Source organism: Cherax quadricarinatus, chromosome 91 (genome assembly GCF_038502225.1).
Source record: "Cherax quadricarinatus isolate ZL_2023a chromosome 91, ASM3850222v1, whole genome shotgun sequence".
Taxonomy (NCBI): domain Eukaryota; kingdom Metazoa; phylum Arthropoda; class Malacostraca; order Decapoda; family Parastacidae; genus Cherax; species Cherax quadricarinatus.
In genome coordinates this window covers 4,014,964-4,042,830 of record NC_091382.1, presented here as the reverse complement: position 1 = coordinate 4,042,830, position 27,867 = coordinate 4,014,964, and the positions used below count along the sequence as shown (strand labels likewise).

At 40.2% G+C, this 27,867-nt stretch overlaps 1 protein-coding gene across 14 annotated transcripts in view; it reads right to left on the bottom strand.

Annotated features, from left to right (window-relative positions):
• Positions 1-27,867, bottom strand: part of LOC128704860 (CAP-Gly domain-containing linker protein 1) — a 308,119-nt gene that overhangs the window by 107,920 nt on the left and 172,332 nt on the right. For 10 of the 14 annotated variants that reach the window (XM_053800027.2, XM_053800017.2, XM_053800020.2 and 7 more), the window contains 2 exons: positions 8,634-9,038; positions 1,888-1,938 (listed from right to left, as the gene is read on the bottom strand). The exons of 2 other annotated variants lie outside the window; for them this stretch is intronic. In XM_053800027.2, coding sequence (XP_053656002.2) covers positions 1,888-1,938; positions 8,634-9,038 — 456 coding nt within the window. The remainder of the gene's footprint in view (positions 1-1,887; positions 1,939-8,633; positions 9,039-27,867) is intronic. 2 more of the 14 variants (XM_053800022.2, XM_053800023.2) reach the window with 1 other exon arrangement.

The window sequence follows — 27,867 nt, the reverse complement described above, 5'->3', positions numbered from 1 at the left end:
GCAGTGTATGAACTAGTGTAGTAGTGTATGAACTAGTGTAGTAGTGTATGAACTAGTGTAGCAGTGTATGAACTAGTGTAGCAGTGTATGAACTAGTGTAGTAGTGTATGAACTAGTGTAGTAGTGTATGAACTAGTGTAGCAGTGTATGAACTAGTGTAGTAGTGTATGAACTAGTGTAGCAGTGTATGAACTAGTGTAGTAGTGTATGAACAGTGTATGAACTAGTGTAGCAGTGTATGAACTAGTGTAGCAGTGTATGAACTAGTGTAGCAGTGTATGAACTAGTGTAGTAGTGTATGAACTAGTGTAGTAGTGTATGAACTAGTGTAGCAGTGTATGAACTAGTGTAGCAGTGTATGAACTAGTGTAGTAGTGTATGAACTAGTGTAGTAGTGTATGAACTAGTGTAGCAGTGTATGAACTAGTGTAGTAGTGTATGAACTAGTGTAGCAGTGTATGAACTAGTGTAGCAGTGTATGAACTAGTGTACCAGTGTGTGAACTAGTGTAGCAGTGTTTGAACTAGTGTAGCAGTGTATGAACTAGTGTAGTAGTGTATGAACTAGTGTAGCAGTGTATGAACTAGTGTAGCAGTGTATGAACTAGTGTACCAGTGTGTGAACTAGTGTAGTAGTGTATGAACTAGTGTAGTAGTGTATGAACTAGTGTAGTAGTGTATGAACTAGTGTAGCAGTGTATGAACTAGTGTAGCAGTGTTTGAACTAGTGTAGCAGTGTATGAACTAGTGTAGTAGTGTATGAACTAGTGTAGCAGTGTATGAACTAGTGTAGCAGTGTATGAACTAGTGTAGCAGTGTATGAACTAGTGTACCAGTGTGTGAACTAGTGTACCAGTGTGTGAACTAGTGTAGCAGTGTTTGAACTAGTGTAGCAGTGTATGAACTAGTGTAGCAGTGTGTGAACTAGTGTAGCAGTGTATGAACTAGTGTAGCAGTGTATGAACTAGTGTACCAGTGTGTGAACTAGTGTAGCAGTGTATGAACTAGTGTACCAGTGTGTGAACTAGTGTAGCAGTGTATGAACTAGTGTACCAGTGTGTGAACTAGTGTAGCAGTGTTTGAACTAGTGTAGCAGTGTATGAACTAGTGTAGCAGTGTATGAACTAGTGTACCAGTGTGTGAACTAGTGTAAGGGTTGTAGCAAGGCAAACATGCTAGCAACCCCCGCAATTTCTTTTTCAAGATAATCTGCCCAAAACATCACCTCACGTGCAAGCCCTTATTCAAATCTTCACTTTAAAATGTTAATATAAATTTCCTCGAACATCTAAAAAAACTTGTAATTTACAAATACTCTCTATAAATATCATAACTGATGAAGGCAAAAAATATGTACACTATGTACATTTATACAATGTCCTAAATGTAAAAAAAAAAATTATGGAATGTAATAAGTAATGTAAGCTGATCTCAAGGAATATAATAATAACCATGGTAGAGGAGATACATCATTATGTTACCTGAAGAATGAGACACTTGTGCAGCATTTACTGAGGAAACATTTTGCCAGCCAATGACTTCTTCAATCCAATACAATGAAACACAAATAACCCACACATAGAAGAGAGGAGCTTACAACGGCGTTTCAGTCTGACTTGGACCATTTACAAAGTCAGTGTGACTTTGTAAATGGTCCAAGTCAGACCGAAACGTCGTTATAAGCTCCTCTCTTCTATGTGCGGGTTATTTGTGTATCATTCCAGTCACAGTATTGTGCCTCTTTTGTAACAATACAATGAAGAACGGTGGACTGAAGAGGCCACTGGCTGACAAAACATTTCCTCAGTCAAAATTCCAAAATGTTGCACACGTATCTCATTCTTCAACCCGTGTGTTTTGAAAATCATTTTCATGACAATTGTCTTACCTGCAGGGCCTTGGTGCTTGGCACAGAGGAAGTGGAGATCCTGGTTGGTCTCTGTAAAGGTTCATGCCATTAATCACTCCACAAAACCCAGCACAACTAACAGAATTCATTGATCACATGCACTACAAAAAATAGCTTGGCCTCATTCATCTTATCAAGTTCAACTTTTGTTTTCTATGAAAAAGATAAAAGATGGCAAATGCTTCATTCTGATCACAGTACTTTAAAGTGAAACAGAATTCAAGGCAATGCAGTACTTTCAACGACATGCATGCATGGACTACTGAATGAAACTACTCTACAGTACCATGAACAGTGCTACCATAGTACTACTTCTAATCAAGTATAGTAGCATTTTTAACATGACACGTTAACACGCAAATGCTGTAAATTCTGTCTTATTATGAAATATTGTAATTTAAATTCTTGTATGTAAAGTAAAAGGACACAAGTGCAACTAATGTGACATTTATTGTAGCAACGTTTCGCTCTCCAGGAGCTTTATCAAGCCATTACAAACAATACATGGACACAGAGGGTATATAAAGGTTCAGAGTGAGGTGAATACTAGTGAGGTACCATTTCGATGTTCACTAGTGGTAGTAGTAGTAGTAGTAGTGGTAGTGACAAAAGCAATTAATTCGTACATGAGTAAAAGGATATAAAAGCTATTACTTGGGTAACATAAAAATAGGTTGGACAAATATAAACTGGAATGAGGCAGGTTGTTTCAGTGTTCACTCTCTGTGCTTTGTGTAGTATAACAGGAGAGACTATGTGATGGCAGGGTTTACTGTTTTCAGGAGGATTCTTGCTAAGACTTCGGAGATGGTGAAGCTGCCGTTGTTTTGTTTAATTGTATTCGAAACAGCGATCAGTGCTGATTCAAGGCACTTGCGTGTGCGGAAATAATAACATGTATTGTTTGTAATGGCTTGATAAAGCTCCTGGAGAGCGAAACGTTGCTACAATAAATGTCACATTAGTTGCACTTGTGTCCTTTTACTTTACATATTGTCGGTAATTCTACCAACTTTATTACAATTTAAATTCTTAAAAGATGATTAGCTCCAAGAAGCTAGTTATCAACCTTAAACTATGAAAATACTAACATTAGGTACCACGTGATAAATGATGCAAACCCTGACCCGCACTTGATATGATGAACGAGTTTCAGAGGCATTTAAGATCTCTTCAAAAATATTCATGTGATCTCTATTACAAAAAATACAAGTGGCAGCTCTAAACAAATACACTTCACAAACAAATACAAATACTTGTTATGTACTAACACACACACACACACACACACACACCACCATCCCAGCCAATTATTGCAATTTCTATGTTGATAAAGCGAAGGGTACATATGTTATTTACAGAATGAATGTTGAAATTCAATGGAGTGGTTACTATCTGAATCAGAAATCACTCCATTGAATTGGTATTGTGATCAAGAATAAGTATCAAAGAAAATGCAAAATAACCATAATGAAAAAACAGTGAAATTTCAAGCACTTTTGTGATTTCTCACATTATTCTTTGATGTGAGAAATTATGAGTGCTTGGAATTTTGCTATTTTTTCACTATGGTTACTTTGCATATTGTGATCTTACTGCATCAAAGAATATATATACCACAACGACAGACAGGCCTCTCATAACATTTTTATTAGAACGCTTATCGCATTTTTTTTTAACACGTTGGCCGTACCCCAAAATTATTAGAACTTGGCTCCAGCCTGTGTTTAACCTGGCTAAAGTTGGAAGGAAATTGAAATGGGTTGGCTCTCACTTGGAAAATTTCCCTCCATGCCATAAAGTTGAGGGGAAATGTTAAATCAGGCAGAATTCCACACAGAAAATTTCCCTACATGTTGTAAGCATCTCCTGAGTGACGGTTGAAAGTGGTGTTAGGTGGTGATACATGGTGACAGTACTGGTAGGTGGTCATCGGTAATAAGACTGGTAAGTTTTGGAAGTAGAAGTGGCTACAATACAAAATATTATTGGCTTTAAGTGATGGTGGAAGGTGAAGTTAAGTGGTCATAATGGTGACAGATGGTGCTAGGTATTGATAGTACTGGAAGGTGGGCACAGGTGGAGGGGCTGGTAAGCAGTGGTGATAGTGATGGTAAAAGGAGGAGTAGATGGCGACAGTTCTGGTAGGTGGTCATAGGTGACAGGGCTGGTAGGCTGTGAAGGTGGTAGCAGCTATAATAAGAAATATTACTGGCTGCAAGTGATGGTGGAGGGTGATGCTAGGTTGTGATAGATGGTGCTAGGTGGCATTAAATGATGATAGTGATAAATGGTGGTGTTTAGCTAACAGTTAACAACCACATCTACAGTGTAAGGTATCAAAAACTAAATTATTTTTGACAGAAGAAACATCGTATAGTTATCTCAGATGTGCTGTTTACCTAACGTAGATAAGAGTCAGGTGATGAGGGTATCAAACGAGATAGATAAAGAAAAATTGGATATCAAATTGGAGGGAGGGAGTATGAAAGAAGTGAATGTGCTCAGATATTTGGGAGTAGACTCATCAGCAGATGGGTTTATGAAGGATGAGGTAAACCACAGAAGTGTTGAAGGAAAAAGGGTGGGTGGTGCATTGAGGTATCTGTGGAGACAAAGAATGTTATCCACGGAGGCAAAGAAGGGAATGTACAAGAGTATAGTGGTACCAACACTCTTATATGGGTGTGAAGCATGGGTTATAAATGCTGCAGCAAGGAGGAGGCTGGAGGCAGTTGAGATGTCATGTCTAAGGGCAATGTGTGGCATAAATATTATGCAAAGAACTTGTAGTGTGTAAATTAGGAGGAGGTGTGGAGTTACAAAAAGTATTATTCAGAGGGCTGAAGAGGGGTTATTGAGGTGGTTTGGTCATTTAGAGAGGATGGAGCAAAATAGGATGAATTGGAGGGTGTATAAATCTGTAGTGGAAGGAAGGAGGGGCAGGAATCATTCTAGGAAAAGGAGGAGGAAAGGGGTAAAAGAAGTTTTGTGTGTAAGGAGCTTGGACATACAGCAGGGATGTTTGAGTTAGATAGGGGTGGAGACAAATGTTTTTTTGGGACTTGACGAGCTGTTGGTTTGTGAATAGGGTAACATTTTGTGAAGGGATTCAGGGAAATCAGTTAGCCAGACTTGAGTCCTGGAGACAAGAAGTACAATGCCTACACTTTAAAGGAGAGGTTTGGGATACTGAATGTTTGGCATGACAACTAAACTTTTGTACCTGCATGCCTCTGCAAAGACAGTAATAGTGTGAATGATGGTGAAAGTGTTTCTCTTTTTTGGATCACCCTGCCTCGTTGGGAGACGGCCAACATGTAAAAAAAAAAAATACATATATATTACATAACACGATTTTTAAACAGAACGCTAATTTCAAGAACCTAACTGCCACATTATTTGAGGACTTGCTGTACTAATTAACTGCATGCATTCATTGCTGATAACAGCATTTATATTCTTAGATATAAATTTTGATGTCTAAGAAAAAATTTGATGTAGAAAATATTAAAAGTTTTTGGTGTGTGCACACTTGAAGGTTTCAGAAGTCACTAATGTAAAGTAGATGCTGAAGCTATGAACCAGAGTGATGCAGTGCTGAAGGAAATTTTTGAACAGCATTCTGATTATTATTATTATAATCAAGGGGAAGCGCTAAACCCGGAGGATTATACAGCGCCTGGGGGGGGGGGATGTGGAAGGCATTCAGGCTTAATTCGGGGAACTGGAGCACAGATCCAATTCCCTAAATCAAGAGCCCCTCACCAACATCAAGGAACAACAGCATTCTGAAGAGCATGAGAAGTGAGCCGAGTCATCCTACCTTGGTGGATAACAGTTGATGTGGTATAAATCTAAATTAAGAACAGAATACCAGTGTTGTAAACCACAGAACAGGTGAGCAAATAAGTTTATTTAGGTACAGGTACATGTAAATACAGTAATACAAATTATCACACATAGTAAAGTGTGTAAATTACCCACCAGGATAACCCCCCCAAAAAAAGTCAGGAAAAGTGACTTATTTCCACTTGGGTCCTTGATACTTCCACTGGGGAAAATAGGGCTTGAACCCATGGCAACTAAGTCCTAAATGGGCCTGCTAGCCCATGTTAGGCAGGTCCTTCTCATATGCCTAACCCATTTTTAAAGTTGCCCAGAAATATAGGATAAACATCAGTTAGAGAAATTGTTTGGTGTTTTGTTTCTGCAAATGGTGCGCCTAGAACATATTCTCCAGGTTTTTAATTCAAAGATAATTATGGACCTGTACCTTAATAAACTTACTTATGAAGCAAACACTTCAATGAAAGAAATGCCAGTATCTCCAGCACAAGTACAAACTAAATTCTGTAATTGTGCTAGAGATGATAATAATGATCATCTTTTTAACACACCAGCCATCTCTCATCAAGGTAAAGTGACCCAAAAAAGGAAGAAACACTTTCACCATCACTCACTCCAACACTGTCTTGCCAGAGGGGTGCCATCACTGCAGTTCAAAACAGCAAATATCTCCACCCCTCCTTCATAGAGCAGGCACTGTACTTTCTACCTCCAGGACTCAAGCCCAACTAACCAGTTTCCCTGAATCCCTTCATAAATGTTACTTTGCTCACACTCCAACAGCATGTCAAGACATAAAAACCACTTCCTTCCACTCACTCCTATCTAACATACTCATGCACGCTTGCTAAATGTCTAGGCCACTCACACACAAAACCTCATTTACCCCCTCCCTCCAACCTTTCCTCTTACACCCTTAAACTGTCTTTCCACCGCCACAGATTAATACACCCTCCAAGTCATCCTATTTTGTTTCATCCTCTCTAAATCTCCAAACCACCTGAACAACCCCTCCTCAGCCCTCTGGATAATACTTTTAGTAACCCTGCACCTCCTTATCTCCAAGCTATATATTCTCTGCATTATATTCACACCACAAATTGCCCTCAGACACAACATCTACACTGCCTCCAGCCTTCTCCTTGTTGCAACATTCACAACCCATGCTTCACACCCATATAAGACCATTGGTACCACTAGACTCGTACATTCCTTTTTCTTGCCTCCAGAGGTAACGCTTTGTCTCTACAGATGCCTCAATGCACCACCCACGCTTTTTCCTTCGTTAATTCTATCGTTCACCTTGTCTTTCATGCACATATGTTCATAATGCAATACAATTGCAAACAGACACTCCTAACAACGCAGAACAAACCACGTGGGGTTGGAAATCTTTAGCTCTAGATCTTTCGCACTTTCACGCACTGTCAGGAGCTATGTTATGTTGAAAGACAGCAACAGATAGGAGGGGAAATTCTCAGAGGCAAGACAGAAGGTATCAGTGGTAACCCTTGTCACAGAGTCTTCTTCCTTGCCTCAGAGAATTTCCTCCCCTATCTGTTGCTGTCTATCAACGTAGCATAGCTCCTGACAATGCATGAGAGTGCAAAATATCTAGAACTAAGATTTCCATACCCATGTGGCTTGTTCTGCATATAAGTTCATGTATATAACAGCCTACCAGTTGTTACCATTTCAACACTCACTAACATTCTCCATCTCATAAAGTCCATCATTCTAATTGTCACATAGATTAAGGTAGTAGCAACACTGCTGATGTACCTAATTTTGTTAATAAAAAATTCTCAAACCATTTTAATATAAATTAAAACACTCAGCATTCTAAAACAAACTCTTTGAGAGCAAAATACATACAGAAGTAGAAGCTTTCTTACAAATGTACTAGTCCAGGAAGAAAAAAATGTCCAGGAAGGAAAAAAAGGTCCAGGAAGAAAAAAATGTCCAGGAAGGAAAAAAAGGTCCAGGAAGAAAAAAAAAGGTCCAGGAAGAAAAAAAGGTCCAGGAAGAAAAAAGATCACAACAACATGGCTAGAAAAGTTCACAGCTATAACCTACAATCTGCAGAAGAAAATTTACATTTTGGTTGGTCCTTGACCGTTGTCCAGTCATGAGCCAAAACATCATCGTAAGTTTCCTTTTGGTTTGTGACTTGCTAATACAGGTGCTCCTTGCTTCACAATGATTTGACTTATGATATTTTGACTTTACGATGGTGCGATAGTGATGCACATTCAGTAGTCATCAAATGTTTTTCTGCGTTTAACCAAATTTTCCCAAGCCCATTATGGCTACTAAATGCTCAAGTATGTCACCTGCTTCTGGTATTTAGTTACAATAATTTGTTTATTTACTTATTTGGTGACAAAGTTATTTATTTACTTATTTGGTGACAAAGTTATTTATTTACTTATCCTGAACCCATGTGGGTCTTTCAGCACAAGACATGGTGGAGGCTCGATCCTCCGTCTACTGAGCGAGAGAGAGACGCTCTTCCTATTTGTACTTGCCCTCACCTTCAAAAGGTGATCTTAGGTTCTGGAGGGGCAGCCTTAACTCACATTACAAAGACTTATTCAACACATGATAGGTCTTCGGAACATTACCCCAGTGTAAGTTGAGAAGCACCTAAAGAACAAAAAGGCACAATATCATGACTGGAACAATACACAAATAACCCACACATGGGAGAGAGAAAAGGAGCACCTGTACTCAAAGTCAGACCAAAACATGAAGTTTTCTCTCCAAACCTGTAGGTAAGCTGTGAAGACTAACCCACTTTATCTTAGTTGATAACCAGCTTATGCATCAACAACTTCTACCAACTACTACACAATACTTATCAGGTATTCCCCTACCCTTTCTCCACAGTATGAATCTTGCAGTTTGTTTTGTGTCCGGTGGCTGAATGGTTTAGTTGGGATGGATTTTGGGTGAGGTAGAGAAATGGAGCTTGATAAAGAACATGGTAAGGATTGCAAAGAATGCAAACTTAGAGAGAAGCTGGGCGATTCTTTGGTGATCGTTGGAGATGGTCGAGAAATAGTCACTATTGGTGGAACAGAGGCAGCAGATTGAGTTGACTGATATGAGAGAGATGGCAAGGATTTTGCAGAAACTGGCTGGGAATAATGAGAACAAAAAAGCAAAGAAGGAAATGGAGTTAATGTGGGAGTAGAGTGCCTGAAATAGCTAGCAGTGGAGCGGGTCAAGCTTGGAGGAGGAGAGCGGGAGATGGATTTTGGTGGTAGTGTTCCACTAAGCTTTGATTAAAGAGAAAGGAACTATGTTAAAAATATAACCACATCATATTCTAAGCTGCATCAATTTTAACCTCTAATACACACAAGATCTCAACTAATGAAAACAGTAAATTGTCATTAATTTCTTACCTTTGAAGAAACAAAGACAGAGTTTTACCTTCCAGTGACAGACATTCCACTGTGCAACATTCTCTAATACATAATAAATTTTAACGTAAGACCAGAAGGTAAAAAAATATTACAAATGTTCTGCATGTACAAGACAATGTGAAAAACTCTGAAATCCCTCGATTGCTTACTCATCATTCAGTGAACTTACTGCTAAGCATGCTGAAAATTCATAGTGAATGAACATAAAAATTCAATGGAGTAATTGGGATTCGCATCAGTGGTCTGGGAGGATGATAGGCTATTAGTCCCAGACCAGAAATTTGAATCCTAATCATTCTATTGAATTATCATTACATCTTTAAAGCACAGCAAGAAGTGAAGAGCAGTAGTAAGTAAACAGTAGTATTAAGAAGTGAAGAGCAGTACTGTACATCATCCCACATCACAGAAGAGCAGTATTGTACATCATCCCACATCACAGAAGAGCAGTATTGTACATCATCCCACATCACAGAAGAGCAGTATTGTACATCATCCCACATCACAGAAGAGCAGTATTGTACATCATCCCACATCACAGAAGAGCAGTATTGTACATCAGTCAGAAAGAACAAAGAACAATACCATGACTGGAACATTATACAGATAACCTGCACATAGCAGAGAGAAACTTGTGATGCCGTAATGGTCCAAGTAGGACAGAAACATCATCATAAGTTTCTTTCTCCCATGTGTGGGTTATTTGTGCACATCATTCCACATCACAGAAAAGCAGTATTGTACATCATCCTATATTACAGAAGAAAAAGCATTTTCTGTACATTCTAAGTCAATTTCCTTTGTATAAGGCAAAATAACCTTCCACATTACTCAGCACTTCGACTGTATTACAGAAAAATACAATTAAAATTTTTTGCAATTTGCAAGGAAGACAATTTATCAATTTTTTATAGCGTGTTAAAAACGCATATGGACAGACAGCAGAGGTGTTATAGAAAGCATTCCTAGTTTCTCGGTTAAAGCAGAAGTTTACTGAGGAATAAAAGTCACAATACAGTGCGTGGAACAATTCACAACTAGCCAGCACTTGGAGAGGAAACTCTAGATGACACTGTGGTTACGGCTCTGTAGTGCCATAATGGCGTGACAAAGCTCCTGGAGAGTGAAACGCTGCCACAATAAAATGTCGCATTAGTTTCACTTATGTCCCATTTACCTGACATAGTCGGTGATTTTACCAACATTATTAATAAGAAATAACCCAATTTACAATATACAGTGGACCCTCGGTTTTCGTGTTTAATCCATTCCAGAGCGATCTGCCAAAACTGAAATTGGCCAAAACCAAAACCATTTTCCCCATAAGAAATAATGTAAATCGAATTAATTCGTTCCAAACACCCAGAAGTATCAAGACATTTTTTTTACCTTAAAGATAGATTTACATGCACAAAAGAATGAACATTCAACATGACACTTACCTTTATTGAAGGCTGTTGTTGATGGATGGCAGACAGGGAGGAGGGGAGAGGGAAGAGAAGTTATTGTTTGGAAGGGGAATCCCCCTCCATAAGGACTCTAGGTACCAAGTCTTTATCAGGGGTCACTTCCCTAGCCACTTCTCTAGCTTAACTGTAACTGTTTTGCATGATGGTAGGATTGCTGGTTTCTTTTTCTGTCTCATAAACACGCTAAGATAACAGGGATATCTTGCTACTCCTACTTACACTTTGGTCACACTTCACAGACACGCACATGCATATATATATATACATACATCTAGGTTTTTCTCCTTTTTCTAAATAGCTCTTGTTCTTTTTTATTTCTTCTATTGTCCATGGGGAAGTGGAAAAGAATCTTTCCTCCGTAAGCCATGCGTGTCGTATGAGGCGACTAAAATGCCGGGAGCAATGGGCTAGTAACCCCTTCTCCTGTATACAATTACTAAAAAAGAGAAGAAGAAAAACTTTATAAAACTGGGTTGCTTAAATGTGCGTGGATGTAGTGCGGATGACAAGAAACAGATGATTGCTGATGTTATGAATGAAAAGAAGTTGGATGTCCTGGCCCTAAGCGAAACAAAGCTGAAGGGGGTAGGAGAGTTTCAGTGGGGGGAAATAAATGGGATTAAATCTGGAGTATCTGAGAGAGTTAGAGCAAAGGAAGGGGTAGCAGTAATGTTAAATGATCAGTTATGGAAGGAGAAAAGAGAATATGAATGTGTAAATTCAAGAATTATGTGGATTAAAGTAAAGGTTGGATGCGAGAAGTGGGTCATAATAAGCGTGTATGCACCTGGAGAAGAGAGGAATGCAGAGGAGAGAGAGAGATTTTGGGAGATGTTAAGTGAATGTATAGGAGCCTTTGAACCAAGTGAGAGAGTAATTGTGGTAGGGGACTTGAATGCTAAAGTAGGAGAAACTTTTAGAGAGGGTGTGGTAGGTAAGTTTGGGGTGCCAGGTGTAAATGATAATGGGAGCCCTTTGATTGAACTTTGTATAGAAAGGGGTTTAGTTATAGGTAATACATATTTTAAGAAAAAGAGGATAAATAAGTATACACGATATGATGTAGGGCGAAATGACAGTAGTTTGTTGGATTATGTATTGGTAGATAAAAGACTGTTGAGTAGACTTCAGGATGTACATGTTTATAGAGGGGCCACAGATATATCAGATCACTTTCTAGTTGTAGCTACACTGAGAGTAAAAGGTAGATGGGATACAAGGAGAATAGAAGCATCAGGGAAGAGAGAGGTGAAGGTTTATAAACTAAAAGAGGAGGCAGTTAGGGTAAGATATAAACAGCTATTGGAGGATAGATGGGCTAATGAGAGCATAGGCAATGGGGTCGAAGAGGTATGGGGTAGGTTTAAAAATGTAGTGTTAGAGTGTTCAGCAGAAGTTTGTGGTTACAGGAAAGTGGGTGCAGGAGGGAAGAGGAGCGATTGGTGGAATGATGATGTAAAGAGAGTAGTAAGGGAGAAAAAGTTAGCATATGAGAAGTTTTTACAAAGTAGAAGTGATGCAAGGAGGGAAGAGTATATGGAGAAAAAGAGAGAAGTTAAGAGAGTGGTGAAGCAATGTAAAAAGAGAGCAAATGAGAGAGTGGGTGAGATGTTATCAACAAATTTTGTTGAAAATAAGAAAAAGTTTTGGAGTGAGATTAACAAGTTAAGAAAGCCTAGAGAACAAATGGATTTGTCAGTTAAAAATAGGAGAGGAGAGTTATTAAATGGAGAGTTAGAGGTATTGGGAAGATGGAAGGAATATTTTGAGGAATTGTTAAATGTTGATGAAGATAGGGAAGCTGTGATTTCGTGTATAGGGCAAGGAGGAATAACATCTTGTAGGAGTGAGGAAGAGCCAGTTGTGAGTGTGGGGGAAGTTCGTGAGGCAGTAGGTAAAATGAAAGGGGGTAAGGCAGCCGGGATTGATGGGATAAAGATAGAAATGTTAAAAGCAGGTGGGGATATAGTTTTGGAGGGGTTGGTGCAATTATTTAATAAATGTATGGAAGAGGGTAAGGTACCTAGGGATTGGCAGAGAGCATGCATAGTTCCTTTGTATAAAGGCAAAGGGGATAAAAGAGAGTGCAAAAATTATAGGGGGATAAGTCTGTTGAGTGTACCTGGTAAAGTGTATGGTAGAGTTATAATTGAAAGAATTAAGAGTAAGACGGAGAATAGGATAGCAGATGAACAAGGAGGCTTTAGGAAAGGTAGGGGGTGTGTGGACCAGGTGTTTACAGTGAAACATATAAGTGAACAGTATTTAGATAAGGCTAAAGAGGTCTTTGTGGCATTTATGGATTTGGAAAAGGCGTATGACAGGGTGGATAGGGGGGCAATGTGGCAGATGTTGCAAGTGTATGGTGTAGGAGGTAGGTTACTGAAAGCAGTGAAGAGTTTTTACGAGGATAGTGAGGCTCAAGTTAGAGTATGTAGGAAAGAGGGAAATTTTTTCCCAGTAAAAGTAGGCCTTAGACAAGGATGTGTGATGTCACCGTGGTTGTTTAATATATTTATAGATGGGGTTGTAAGAGAAGTAAATGCGAGGGTCTTGGCAAGAGGCGTGGAGTTAAAAGATAAAGAATCACACACAAAGTGGGAGTTGTCACAGCTGCTCTTTGCTGATGACACTGTGCTCTTGGGAGATTCTGAAGAGAAGTTGCAGAGATTGGTGGATGAATTTGGTAGGGTGTGCAAAAGAAGAAAATTAAAGGTGAATACAGGAAAGAGTAAGGTTATGAGGATAACAAAAAGATTAGGTGATGAAAGATTGAATATCAGATTGGAGGGAGAGAGTATGGAGGAGGTGAACGTATTCAGATATTTGGGAGTGGACGTGTCAGCGGATGGGTCTATGAAAGATGAGGTGAATCATAGAATTGATGAGGGAAAAAGAGTGAGTGGTGCACTTAGGAGTCTGTGGAGACAAAGAACTTTGTCCTTGGAGGCAAAGAGGGGAATGTATGAGAGTATAGTTTTACCAACGCTCTTATATGGGTGTGAAGCGTGGGTGATGAATGTTGCAGCGAGGAGAAGGCTGGAGGCAGTGGAGATGTCATGTCTGAGGGCAATGTGTGGTGTGAATATAATGCAGAGAATTCGTAGTTTGGAAGTTAGGAGGAGGTGCGGGATTACCAAAACTGTTGTCCAGAGGGCTGAGGAAGGGTTGTTGAGGTGGTTCGGACATGTAGAGAGAATGGAGCAAAACAGAATGACTTCAAGAGTGTATCAGTCTGTAGTGGAAGGAAGGCGGGGTAGGGGTCGGCCTAGGAAGGGTTGGAGGGAGGGGGTAAAGGAGGTTTTGTGTGCGAGGGGCTTGGACTTCCAGCAGGCATGCGTGAGCGTGTTTGATAGGAGTGAATGGAGACAAATGGTTTTTAATACTTGACGTGCTGTTGGAGTGTGAGCAAAGTAACATTTATGAAGGGATTCAGGGAAACCGGCAGGCCGGACTTGAGTCCTGGAGATGGGAAGTACAGTGCCTGCACTCTGAAGGAGGGGTGTTAATGTTGCAGTTTAAAAACTGTAGTGTAAAGCACCCTTCTGGCAAGACAGTGATGGAGTGAGTGATGGTGGAAGTTTTTCTTTTTCGGGCCACCCTGCCTTGGTGGGAATCGGCCGGTGTGATAATAAAAAAAAAAAAAAATATGCAGAAAAGAATGACAAATAAATATAAAGCACTAATAAAATGTAAAAATGAACATTTAACATCACACTTATCTTTACTGAAGACTCTTGTTGGTGTATGGCAGAAGGAGTGGACGCGAGTTTATTGTTGGAGAATATGACACTAATATTAACTCTACGGCTTATTTATCTATCACAATTCAACTAATATGACATAATAAACAATAATAATAACACAGAAACATGACATATACGTACTCTAGAATGAATAAAATAAGTCATTATGTATGTCACGACTGGTGTTGGTGTTGTTGGGTCTATATGGGCCACTGAGAGAATAGGCCATCCATAGTGGTGGTGAAGGCTGCATCTGAGGTGGCAGTGTTTTCTGTAGCCCTGTATAACTCCAACAACATTGGAGGAGTTAGTAGAATCACTGAATCATTGAAGAAGGCACCCTCTACCACTATCACAACCACTCTCACCCTCTACCACCATCACTACCACCCTCTACCACCATCACTAAAACCCTCTACCACCATCACTACCACCCTCTACCACTACACTACCACCCTCTACCACTATCACTACCACCCTCTACCACCATTACTACCACCCACTACCACCACCACTTTCATATTTTTCTACAAACTTTTTCTTGAATTATATCGGGTTTCTCACATTCTTTACCAAACAGCTGGCACTAGAAACTTTCTTTGGGCCCATGGTGGCTTATTTAGCAGTCACACACAATAAACAAGTGCCAAAAACAATGGATTATTATGAAATGTTTCGTATGACCTGGCAGGATATGTTCACTCACTGAGAAATAACGCTACACTGGCTGAGAATGTGTGTGGGAGGCAGCTTTGTCTGCGTGCTGGGCACTGGACAGGTTCCTCACGATCAACAAAAACAGAGGCAATCAACGAAAACAGAAGCCAAAAATTGACTAAAAAAGTAGGGGTCCATTGTATAAAAGGAGGCTGCTCAAAAACTTTTGTTAAAATACGTAAATACTACTTATAGCATGAACAATTACACAACCTCTTTGAAGAACTTTTCAAGAACTTAAGCAAATTGCAATTAATAATTTTGTAAGACAATACAACAAATTATAAATATTAAAAAAAAAAAAAAAGATCTATAGTTTGTTTAATACAGTGGTCCCTCAATAATCGTCCAGCCTGAAAGTCGTCCATTTCGGAAATAGTCCCGTTACTTCGTCTAAACATTGGCTCGCAAATGGTCCGTTAACTCGCTAATTGTCTTTCGTCCTGGACGCGTACTCACGCTCTGAGCTGCCTCGGCCTCCCTTCCCAGCCAGTGTGCCATTGTTTACCAGTGAGCGACGGTCCCCTCACGTGTTCATACGAAATATTTCATAATATTCCATTGATTTTAGTGCTTGCAAGTGCTAAATAAGCTACCATGACTCCAAAGAAAGCTCCTAGTGCCAAGCCTTTGGTAAAGAAGGTGAGAAATACGATTGAATTTAAGAAAAACATCATTGAACAATATGAAAGTGGCATACGTGTGGGCGAACTGGCCAGGATGTATAACAAATCCCGTACAACCATATCTTCCATCATAGCCAAGAAAAAGGAAATCAAGGAAGCTGTTGTTGCAAAGGGGGTAAATATGCTGACAAAAATGAGATCACCAGTGCTCGAAGATATTGAGAAGTTATTATTGGTGTGGATAAATGAGAAACAATTAGCAGGAGATAGCCTTATGACGTTGCTTATTTGTGAAAAGGCTAGACAATTGCATGACGATTTGGTAAAGAAATTGCCTGCAACTAGTGGTGATGTGAGTGAATTTAAGGCCAGCAAAGGTTGGTTTGAGAGATTTAAGAAGCGTACTGGCATACACAGTGTGATAAGGCATGGTGAGGCTGCCAGTTCTGACAAAAAAGCGGCTGAAAAATATGCGCAGGAATTCAAGGAGTACATAGAGGCTGAAGGACTGAAACCTGAACAAGTGTTCAATTGTGACGAAACAGGCCTCTTTTGGAAGAAAATGCCAAACAGGACCTACATTACTCAGGAAGAAAAGGCACTGCCAGGACACAAGCCTATGAAAGACAGGCTGACGCTCATGTTCTGTGCTAATGCTAGTGGGGATTTCAAAGTGAAGCCGTTACTAGTGTACCATTCTGAAAATCCCAGAGTGTTCAAGAAAAACAATGTTATGAAGAGTAAATTGTGTGTGTTTTGGAGATCTAATCATAAGGCATGGGTCACAAGGGACATTTTCGTCGAGTGGTTCAATGAAGTGTTTGGCCCTAGTGTGAAGAACTGCCTCCTGGAAAAGAAATTGGATCTCAAGTGCCTCCTAGTAATGGACAATGCACCTGCTCATCCTCCAAACTTGGATGACCTAATTCTGAAGGAGTTTGGGTTCATCACAGTAAAGTTCTTGCCCTCGAATACCACTCCTCTCCTTCAGCCCATGGACCAGTAAGTCATTTCAAACTTTAAAAAACTCTACACCAAAGCAATGTTTGAAAGGTGCTTTAAATGTGACCTCAGACACTCACTTGACCCTAAGAGATTTTTGGAAAGAACACTTCAGTATTCTCCATTGCATAAGCCTTATAGGTAAGGCTTGGGAGGGAGTGACTACCAGGACTTTGAACTCTGCTTGGAGAAAATTGTGGCCAGATTGTGTCCACAAGATGGATTTTAAAGGGTTTGAGGCAGCCCCTGATGAGCCTATGTCAGTTGTGAACTCTACTGTGGCACTGGGGAGTTCCATCGGGTTGGATGTGAGTTTGGAGGATGTGGAAGAGTTGGTGGAGGACCACAATGAAGAGCTAACCACTGAGGAGCTGCAAGAGCTTCAGCAGGAAGAGCAACAGATCACAGCTCAGAATCTTGCTGCAGAGGTGGAGGAAGAGAGATGGAAGAAGGTGCCTTCTTCAGAAATTAAGGAGATTTTTGAAATGTGGGGTAGGATGGAAAAATTTATGGAGAAACATCACCATGAGAAGGATGTTGCAAGCCATATCGGCAACTTGTACAGTGAGAGAGTTTTGGTCCATTTTAGGGAAGTTTTAAAGAGACGCCAGAAACAGAGCTCTCTGGACAGTTTTTTTGCGAGACAGGACCCCAGTGACTCTCAAGGTGGTCCTAGTGGCATTAAGAAACAGAGAAGAGAAGTAACCCCAGAAAAGCACTTGATACCTGAGGTGTTGATGGAAGGGGATTACCCTTCCAAACAGTAACTAATCCAATCTCTCTCCTTCTCCAGTCTTCCATACACTAAGAAGAATTGCCAATAAAGGTAAGTGTTATTCTGTTAATGTTTCATTCATCATGTGCCATTGTATTGTTTATGTACTACATCTATATTTCATGTAAAAAATTTTTTTGTTTTAATACTTCTGGGTGTCAGGAACGGATTAATTGTATTTACATTATTTCTTATGGGGAAAACTGATTCGAAAATCATCTATTTCGATAATAGTCCCACTTCGAGGAATGGATTATAGACAATAATTGAGGGACCACTGTACATAAAATATTTAATCTATGTCAAACTTAAGTCTATAATGACCCCCAGAGTTGGGTGTTAACACCCAGTAGTGTTATATCTCATTCATACTATGTCTTCCCTACTCTCATTTCTCATTTTGATACAAGTTATCCACTATATCTTCAACCCAAAGTTTAGCTGTTATGGCTGTGAACTTCTAGCAAGATAACTACTGAACGAGTGATGATGATTTTTTTTTTTTTTTAACATGCCGGCCGTCTCCCACTGAGGCAGGGTGACCCAAAAAAGAATACAGTTTTTCTTGTTACATTTAGTATTTTATACAGAAGAAGGGGTTTTAGCCCTTTGCTCCTGGCATTTTAGTCGTGTCTTACGACACTCATGACATGTGGGCAAGTATAAATAGGAAGAGCATCTGTCTGGAGCTCAGCGGACAGAGGATCAAGCCTCCATCATGTCTTGTGCTGAATGACCCACATGGGTTTAGCGCTTAACATAAATTATTCAAAAAAAAATTACAACACACTTATGTAGGAAGAATTCTTCTCCATTTCCCCATGGAGTGATGATCAACGCATTTTTTTTATTTAAGATACACTACCTTAATGAGAAAGGGCAGATGTGGTATAAAAAAAAATTATTTTTTAGGTGGTATTAAAATTCAATACAGTGGACCCCCGCATACCATTGGCCTTACATAACGTTAAATCCACATACCGATATGTTTTATCGCAAAGATTTTGCCTCGCATACCGCTAAAAAACCCGCTCAACGCTGCTCGTCCGAGACGCGTCTAATGTGCGGCCTTAGCCACCCTCACATGTTCCGCCGGTAACATCCAAGCATACAATCGGAATATTTCGTATTATTACAGTGTTTTTGGTGATTTTATCTGCAAAGTAAGTGACCATGGGCCCCAAGAAAGCTTCTAGTGCCAACCCTACAGGAATAAGGGTGAGAATTACTATAAAGATGAAAAAAGAGATCACTGATAAGTATGAAAGTGGAGTGCGTGTCTCCGAGCTGGCCAGGTTGTATAATAAACCCCAGTCAACCATCGCTACTATTGTGGGCAACAAAAAGGCAATCAAGGAAGCTGTTCTTGCCAAAGGTTCAACTGTGTTTTCGAAACAGAGATCGCAAGTGATGGAAGATGTTGAGAGACTCTTATTGGTGTGGATAAATGAAAAACAGATAGCAGGAGATAGCATCTCTCAAGTGATCATAAGTGAAAAGGCTAGGAAGTTGCATCAGGATTTAATTAAAAAAATGCCTGCAACTAGTGATGATGTGAGTGAATTTAAGGCCAGCAAAGGTTGGTTTGAGAGATTTAAGAAGCGTAGTGGCATACATAGTGCGAGTCCCAAACTATTATGGCTACCATAATACTTGGACTTTATTGTGTGATGAGGCATGGTGAGGCTGCCAGTTCGGACCACAAAGCAGCTGAAAAATATGTGTAGGAATTCAAGGAGTACATAGAAAGTGAAGGACTGAAACCTGAACAAGTGTTTAATTGTGATGAAACAGGCCTGTTTTGGAAGAAAATGCCAAGCAGGACCTACATTACTGAGGAGGAAAAGGCACTCCCAGGACATAAGCCTATGAAAGACAGGCTTACTCTGTTGATGTGTTCCAATGCTACTGGTGATTGCAAAGTAAAGCCTTTATTAGTGTATCACTCAGAAACTCCCAGAGCGTTCAGACAAAAGAATATCCTCAAGGCTAATTTGTGTGTGCTGTGGAGGGCAAACAGTAAGGCATGGGTCACTAAGGACTTTTTCTATGACTGGTTACACCATGAATTTGCCCCCAATGTGAAAGATTACCTAACTGAAAAGAAATTAGACCTTAAGTGCCTCCTGGTGTTAGACAATGCCCCTGGTCATCCTACAGACGTGGCAGAGCGACTTTATGGAGACATGAAGTTCATTAAGGTGAAGTTTTTGCCTCCTAATACCACTCCTCTCCTGCAGCCCATGGACCAGCAGGTTATTGCAAACTTCAAAAAACTGTACACAAAAGCTCTGTTTGAAAAGTGCTTTGTAGTGACCTCAGAAACTCAACTGACTCTAAGAGAGTTTTGGAGAGATCACTTTAATATCCTCAATTGTGTAAACCTTATAGGTAAGGCTTGGGAGGGAGTGACTAAGAGGACCTTGAACTCTGCTTGGAAGAAACTGTGGCCAGAATGTGTAGACAAAAGGGATTTTGAAGGATTTGAGGCTAACCCTGAGAGGAGTATGCCAGTTGAGGAATCAATTGTGGCATTGGGGAAGTCCTTGGGGTTGGAGGTTAGTGGGGATGATGTGGAAGAGTTGGTGGAGGAGGACAATGAAGAACTAACCACTGATGAGCTGATAGATCAACTTCAACAGCAAGAGGCCAGACCTGAGGAAACTGGTTCGGAGGAGGGGAGAGAGAAATTGAAGAAGTTGTCTACTACAAAGATTAAGGAAATCTGTGCAATGTGGCTGAAAGTGCAAACCTTTTTTTTTTTTTTTTTATCACACTGGCCGATTCCCACCAAGGCAGGGTGGCCCGAAAAAGAAAAACTTTCACCATCATTCACTCCATCACTGTCTTGCCAGAAGGGTGCTTTACACTACAGTTTTTAAACTGCAACATTAACACCCCTCCTTCAGAGTGCAGGCACTGTACTTCCCATCTCCAGGACTCAAGTCCGGCCTGCCGGTTTCCCTGAACCCCTTCATAAATGTTACTTTGCTCACACTCCAACAGCACGTCAAGTATTAAAAACCATTTGTCTCCATTCACTCCTATCAAACACGCTCACGCATACCTGCTGGAAGTCCAAGCCCCTCGCACACAAAACCTCCTTTACCCCCTCTCTCCAACCTTTCCTAGGCCGACCCCTACCTCGCCTTCCTTCCACTACAGACTGATACACTCTTGAAGTCATTCTGTTTCGCTCCATTCTCTCTACATGTCCGAACCACCTCAACAACCCTTCCTCAGCCCTCTGGACAACAGTTTTGGTAATCCCGCACCTCCTCCTAACTTCCAAACTACGAATTCTCTGCATTATATTCACACCACACATTGCCCTCAGACATGACATCTCCACTGCCTCCAGCCTTCTCCTCGCTGCAACATTCATCACCCATGCTTCACACCCATATAAGAGTGTTGGTAAAACTATACTCTCATACATTCCCCTCTTTGCCTCCAAGGACAAAGTTCTTTGTCTCCACAGACTCCTAAGTGCACCACTCACTCTTTTCCCCTCATCAATTCTATGATTCACCTCATCTTTCAGAGACCCATCCGCTGACACGTCCACTCCCAAATATCTGAATACATTCACCTCCTCCATACTCTCTCCCTCCAATCTGATATTCAATCTTTCATCACCTAATCTTTTTATCCTCATAACCTTACTCTTTCCTGTATTCACCTTTAATTTTCTTCTTTTGCACACCCTACCAAATTCATCCACCAATCTCTGCAACTTCTCTTCAGAATCTCCCAAGAGCACAGTGTCATCAGCAAAGAGCAGCTGTGACAACTCCCACTTTGTGTGTGATTCTTTATCTTTTAACTCCACGCCTCTTGTCAAGACCCTCGCATTTACTTCTCTTCCAACCCCATCTATAAATATATTAAACAACCACGGTGACATCACACATCCTTGTCTAAGGCCTACTTTTACTGGGAAATAATTTCCCTTTTTCCTACATACTCTAACTTGAGCCTCACTATCCTCGTAAAAACTCTTCACTGCTTTCAGTAACCTACCTCCTACACCATACACTTGCAACATCTGCCACATTGCCCCCCTATCCACCCTGTCATACGCCTTTTCCAAATCCATAAATGCCACAAAGACCTCTTTAGCCGTATCTAAATACTGTTCACTTATATGTTTCACTGTAAACACCTGGTCCACACACCCCCTACCTTTCCTAAAGCCTCCTTGTTCATCTGCTATCCTATTCTCCGTCTTACTCTTAATTCTTTCAATAATAACTCTACCATACACTTTACCAGGTATACTCAGCAGACTTATCCCCCTATAATTTTTGCTTTGCACTCTCTTTTATCCCCTTTGCCTTTATACAAAGGAACTATGCATGCTCTCTGCCAATCCCTAGGTACCTTACCCTCTTCCATACATTTATTAAATAATTGCACCAACCACTCCAAAACTATATCCCCACCTGCTTTTAACATTTCTATCTTTATCCCATCAATCCCGGCTGCCTTACCCCCTTTCATTTTACCTACTGCCTCACGAACTTCCCCCACACTCACAACTGGCTCTTCCTCACTCCTACAAGATGTTGTTCCTCCTTGTCCTATACACGAAATCACAGCTTCCCTATCTTCATCAACATTTAACAATTCCTCAAAATATTCCCTCCATCTTCCCAATACCTCTAACTCTCCATTTAATAACTCTCCTCTCCTATTTTTAACTGACAAATCCATTTGTTCTCTAGGCTTTCTTAACTTGTTAATCTCACTCCAAAACTTTTTCTTATTTTCAACAAAATTTGTTGATAACATCTCACCCACTCTCTCATTTGCTCTCTTTTTACATTGCTTCACCACTCTCTTAACCTCTCTCTTTTTCTCCATATACTCTTCCCTCCTTGCATCACTTCTACTTTGTAAAAACTTTTCATATGCTAACTTTTTCTCCCTTACTACTCTCTTTACATCATCATTCCACCAATCGCTCCTCTTCCCTCCCGCACCCACTTTCCTGTAACCACAAACTTCTGCTGAACACTCTAACACTACATTTTTAAACCTACCCCATACCTCTTCGACCCCATTGCCTATGCTCTCATTAGCCCATCTATCCTCCAACAGCTGTTTATATCTTACCCTAACTGCCTCCTCTTTTAGTTTATAAACCTTCACCTCTCTCTTCCCTGATGCTTCTATTCTCCTTGTATCCCATCTACCTTTTACTCTCAGTGTAGCTACAACTAGAAAGTGATCTGATATATCTGTGGCCCCTCTATAAACATGTACATCCTGAAGTCTACTCAACAGTCTTTTATCTACCAATACATAATCCAACAAACTACTGTCATTTCGCCCTACATCATATCTTGTATACTTATTTATCCTCTTTTTCTTAAAATATGTATTACCTATAACTAAACCCCTTTCTATACAAAGTTCAATCAAAGGGCTCCCATTATCATTTACACCTGGCACCCCAAACTTACCTACCACACCCTCTCTAAAAGTTTCTCCTACTTTAGCATTCAGGTCCCGTACCACAATTACTCTCTCACTTGGTTCAAAGGCTCCTATACATTCACTTAACATCTCCCAAAATCTCTCTCTCTCCTCTGCATTCCTCTCTTCTCCAGGTGCATACATGCTTATTATGACCCACTTCTCGCATCCAACCTTTAATTCTTGAATTTACACATTCATATTCTCTTTTCTCCTTCCATAACTGATCATTCAACATTACTGCTACCCCTTCCTTTGCTCTAACTCTCTCAGATACTCCAGATTTAATCCCATTTATTTCCCCCCACTGAAACTCCCCTACCCCCTTCAGCTTTATGGATGAAAATCACCCTCACACAGCTATTGCAAGCCGTGCTGGTGACTATTACACTGACAATGTTGTGAAACACTTTAGGGAAGTCATAAAGGAACGAGAGGTACAGGCCACTATGGACAGATATGTTGTGCGACAGAAGTCCAGTGACTCTGAAGCTGGTCCTAGTGGCATTAAAAGAAGAAGGGAAGTAACCAAAAGGACTTGACACCTCAAGTCTTAATGGAAGGGGATTCCCCTTCTAAACATTAAGACTCTCTCCTCCTCCCATCCCATCAATCATCACCAGATCTTCAATAAAGGTAAGTGTCATGTAATTGTGCATGCCTTTTTCAGTTTGTGTGTATTAAAATTAATATTTCATGTGGTAAAAATATTTTTTTTTTCATACTTTGGGGTGTCTTGCAATTTGATTTCCATTATTTCTTATGGGGAAAATTCATCCGCATAACGATAATTTCGCATAACAATGAGCTCTCATGCACGGATTAATATCGTTATGCGGGGGTCCACTGTACATGCCTTGCTAAATAAATGATGACCAATGAAGTACAGTATGTGGAAAATTATTTTGAAGCACAGTTTACAGTCATCACTACAAATTTCCAGGAGTTATATTCAAGAAGAACTGCAAAGTTAGAAATCATAAATGATACAAAATTACATCTTCATAACAAATTCTGTTGCAGATAAGGGTTTATTTTATATATTAGAGAGGACCGCTGTGTAGCGGCAGGTAGGCAGGGTAGGGGTCACACTGGGAAAGCTTCGGGGTTGAAGGAAAAGGAGGTATTGTTTGTGAGGAGCTTGGACATCCAGCAGGTGTGTGTGTGTGAGTTTGTTAGATAGAAATGATTGGAGGCAAATTGTTTTTGAGACTTGATGAGCTGTTGGAGTGTGAGGAAGGTAATATTTTGTGAAGGGATTCAGGGAAACTGGTTTGCTGAACTTCAGTCCAGGAGGTGAGAAGTACAGTGCCTGCACCCTGAAGGAAGTGTGGTGATATCTGTAGTCCAGAGGGGGTATCTGAACTGTACTATCAGTATGCCTCTGGCAAGTGTTAAGAATGAATGATGGTGAAAGTTTCTATTTCAGGTCACCCTGCCTCGGTGGGAGACGTATAGTGTTAAAAAAATTAAGAGAGATTTGGGAGCAGGAATGCCAGTGAGCCAGGAAAGCACTGAATAACTGACTGTTCAATAGCTGTCCTTCAGTAACAGCTGAAAAACAAAATTCACAAATACAGAACATAGAAGAAACCGGGAAATTTGTAAAGATGACTGCATTGGGAAGCAAATAAGTGCAGATTAATTCTAGTTCATGCTTATCATAAATGAAGCGGTTAAGTTGGTGCTGCTTATATATTACCATGCAGAAGTGAACACAACAAAACCATGAGTTGGGCTAAACCAGGCTATCATACATGACTGGATAACAATAGTATACACAAGACATACTCACTAAAAAACTGACATATGCCACCAGGCATAACCAACATATAATACTATTATTATTATAATTATTATTTTTTTTTTTTTTTTTTTTTCAACAAGTCGGCCGTCTCCCACCGAGGCAGGGTGACCCAAAAAAGAAAGAAAATCCCCAAAAAGAAAATACTTTCATCATCATTCAACACTTTCACCACACTCGCACATTATCACTGTTTTTGCAGAGGTGCTCAGAATACAACAGTCTAGAAGCATAAACATATAAAGATACACAACATATCCCTCCAAACTGCCAATATCCCAAACCCCTCCTTTAAAGTGCAGGCATTGTACTTCCCATTTCCAGGACTCAAGTCCGACTATATGAAAATAACCGGTTTCCCTGAATCCCTTCACTAAATATTACCCTGCTCACACTCCAACAGATCGTCAGGTCCCAAGTACCATTCGTCTCCATTCACTCCTATCTAACACGCTCACGCACGCTTGCTGGAAGTCCAAGCCCCTTACCCACAAAACCTCCTTTACCCCCTCTCTCCAACCCTTTCGAGGACGACCCCTACCCCGCCTTCCTTCCCCTATAGATTTATATGCTTTCCATGTCATTCTACTGTGATCCATTCTCTCTAAATGACCAAACCACCTCAACAACCCCTCTTCTGCCCTCTGACTAATACTTTTATTAACTCCACACCTTCTCCTAATTTCCACACTCCGAATTTTCTGCATAATATTTACACCACACATTGCCCTTAAACAGGACATCTCCGCTGCCTCCAACCGTCTCCTCGCTGCTGCATTTACCACCCAAGCTTCACACCCATATAAGAGTGTTGGTACTACTATACTTTCATACATTCCCTTCTTTGCCTCCATAGATAACGTTTTTTGACTCCACATATACCTCAACGCACCACTCACCTTTTTTCCCTCATCAATTCTATGATTAACCTCATCCTTCATAAATCCATCCGCCGACACGTCAACTCCCAAGTATCTGAAAACATTCACTTCTTCCATACTCCTCCTCCCCAATTTGATATCCAATTTTTCTTTATCTAAATCATTTGACACCCTCATCACCTTACTCTTTTCTATGTTCACTTTCAACTTTCTACCTTTACACACATTCCCAAACTCATCCACTAACCTTTGCAATTTTTCTTTAGAATCTCCCATAAGCACAGTATCATCAGCAAAAAGTAACTGTGTCAATTCCCATTTTGAATTTGATTCCCCATAATTTAATCCCACCCCTCTCCCAAACACCCTAGCATTTACTTCCTTTACAACCCCATCTATAAATATATTAAACAACCATGGTGACATTACACATCCCTGTCTAAGACCTACTTTTACCGGGAAGTAGTCTCCCTCTCTTCTACACACCCTAACCTGAGCCTCACTATCCTCATAAAAACTCTTTACAGCATTTAATAACTTACCACCTATTCCATATACTTGCAACATCTGCCACATTGCTCCTCTATCCACTCTATCATATGCCTTTTCTAAATCCATAAATGCAATAAAAACTTCCCTATCTTTATCTAAATACTGTTCACATATATGCTTCAATGTAAACACCTGATCTACACATCCCCTACCCACTCTAAAACCTCCTTGCTCATCCGCAATCCTACATTCTGTCTTACCTCTAATTCTTTCAATTATAACCCTACCGTACACTTTTCCTGGTATACTCAGTAAGCTTATTCCTCTATAATTTTTACAGTCTCTTTTGTCCCCTTTCCCTTTATATAAAGGGACTATACATGCTCTCTGCCAATCCCTAGGTACCTTCCCCTCTTTCATACATTTATTAAACAAAAGTACCAACCACTCCAACACTATATCCCCCCCTGCTTTTAACATTTCTGTCATGATCCCATCAGTTCCAGCTGCTTTACCCCCTTTCATTTTACGTAATGCCTCACGTACCTCCCCCACACTTACATTCTGCTCTTCTTCACTCCTAAAAGATGGTATACCTCCCTGACCAGTGCATGAAATTACTGCCTCTGTTTCTTCCTTAACATTTAAAAGTTCCTCAAAATATTCTCGCCATCTACCCAATACCTCCATCTCCCCATCTACTAACTCCCCTACTCTGTTTTTAACTGACAAATCCATATTTTCCCTAGGCTTTCTTAACTTGTTTAACTCACTCCAAAATTTTTTCTTATTTTCATTAAAATTTCTTGACAGTGCCTCTCCCACTCTATCATCTGCTCTCCTTTTGCACTCTCTCACCACTCTCTTTACCTTTCTTTTACTCTCCATATACTCTGCTCTTCTTATAACACTTCTGCTTTGTAAAAACCTCTCATAAGCTACCTTTTTCTCTTTTATCACACCCTTTACTTCATTATTATTATTATTATTGTTATTATTATTACAGTATATCCACTGGGCAGTGCTAAACACATCAAGGCCATATAGTACCTGTGGAATGGGAGGTAAACAGGTTTGGTCCAAGGAGGGGGATGGTAACTCCATGCCTTGGACCAAGAGCCCTTCACCAGCAACAACATATGAATATACAAATCTATGCACTTTCAGAGCAAATATCTTACACTACCTTTAAACCACAAATTTTCAAAGAACACTATGCTACACAAAAGCATCAGAAAATAACAACCATACTTGCAGCTGCAACTTAAGTATTAGCAATTAACTTTCTTTGAAAGTCACTACTTTTTATTCTATTCTGAACTATCTTTATTACTCAAGTTCAAATATAATAAATCATGCTCTTCAAATTATCTCTACATTGTTCAGTTGAAATTAACATTACCTTAGAAACTCCTACTTAATAAAGAGGAACACACATCATGATATCATGAAAATAATAATTCACGACTAACCCACAATCTAGACGACTAATTGGTGCACCACCACCATGCACTTCAGTAACCTGAGACCTCTTTAGAAAGTTGTACATCTTTGTACCTTTGATGAGTTTTGAGTCTTTCTACTCTCAGAGCCCAACCACGGGCCAGGCTCATCTGGTGCTAGCCTGGTCAACCTGGGTGTTGCTGCAGCTGGCCCGCAGCCCCACAGCCTGGTTGATTGGCACCT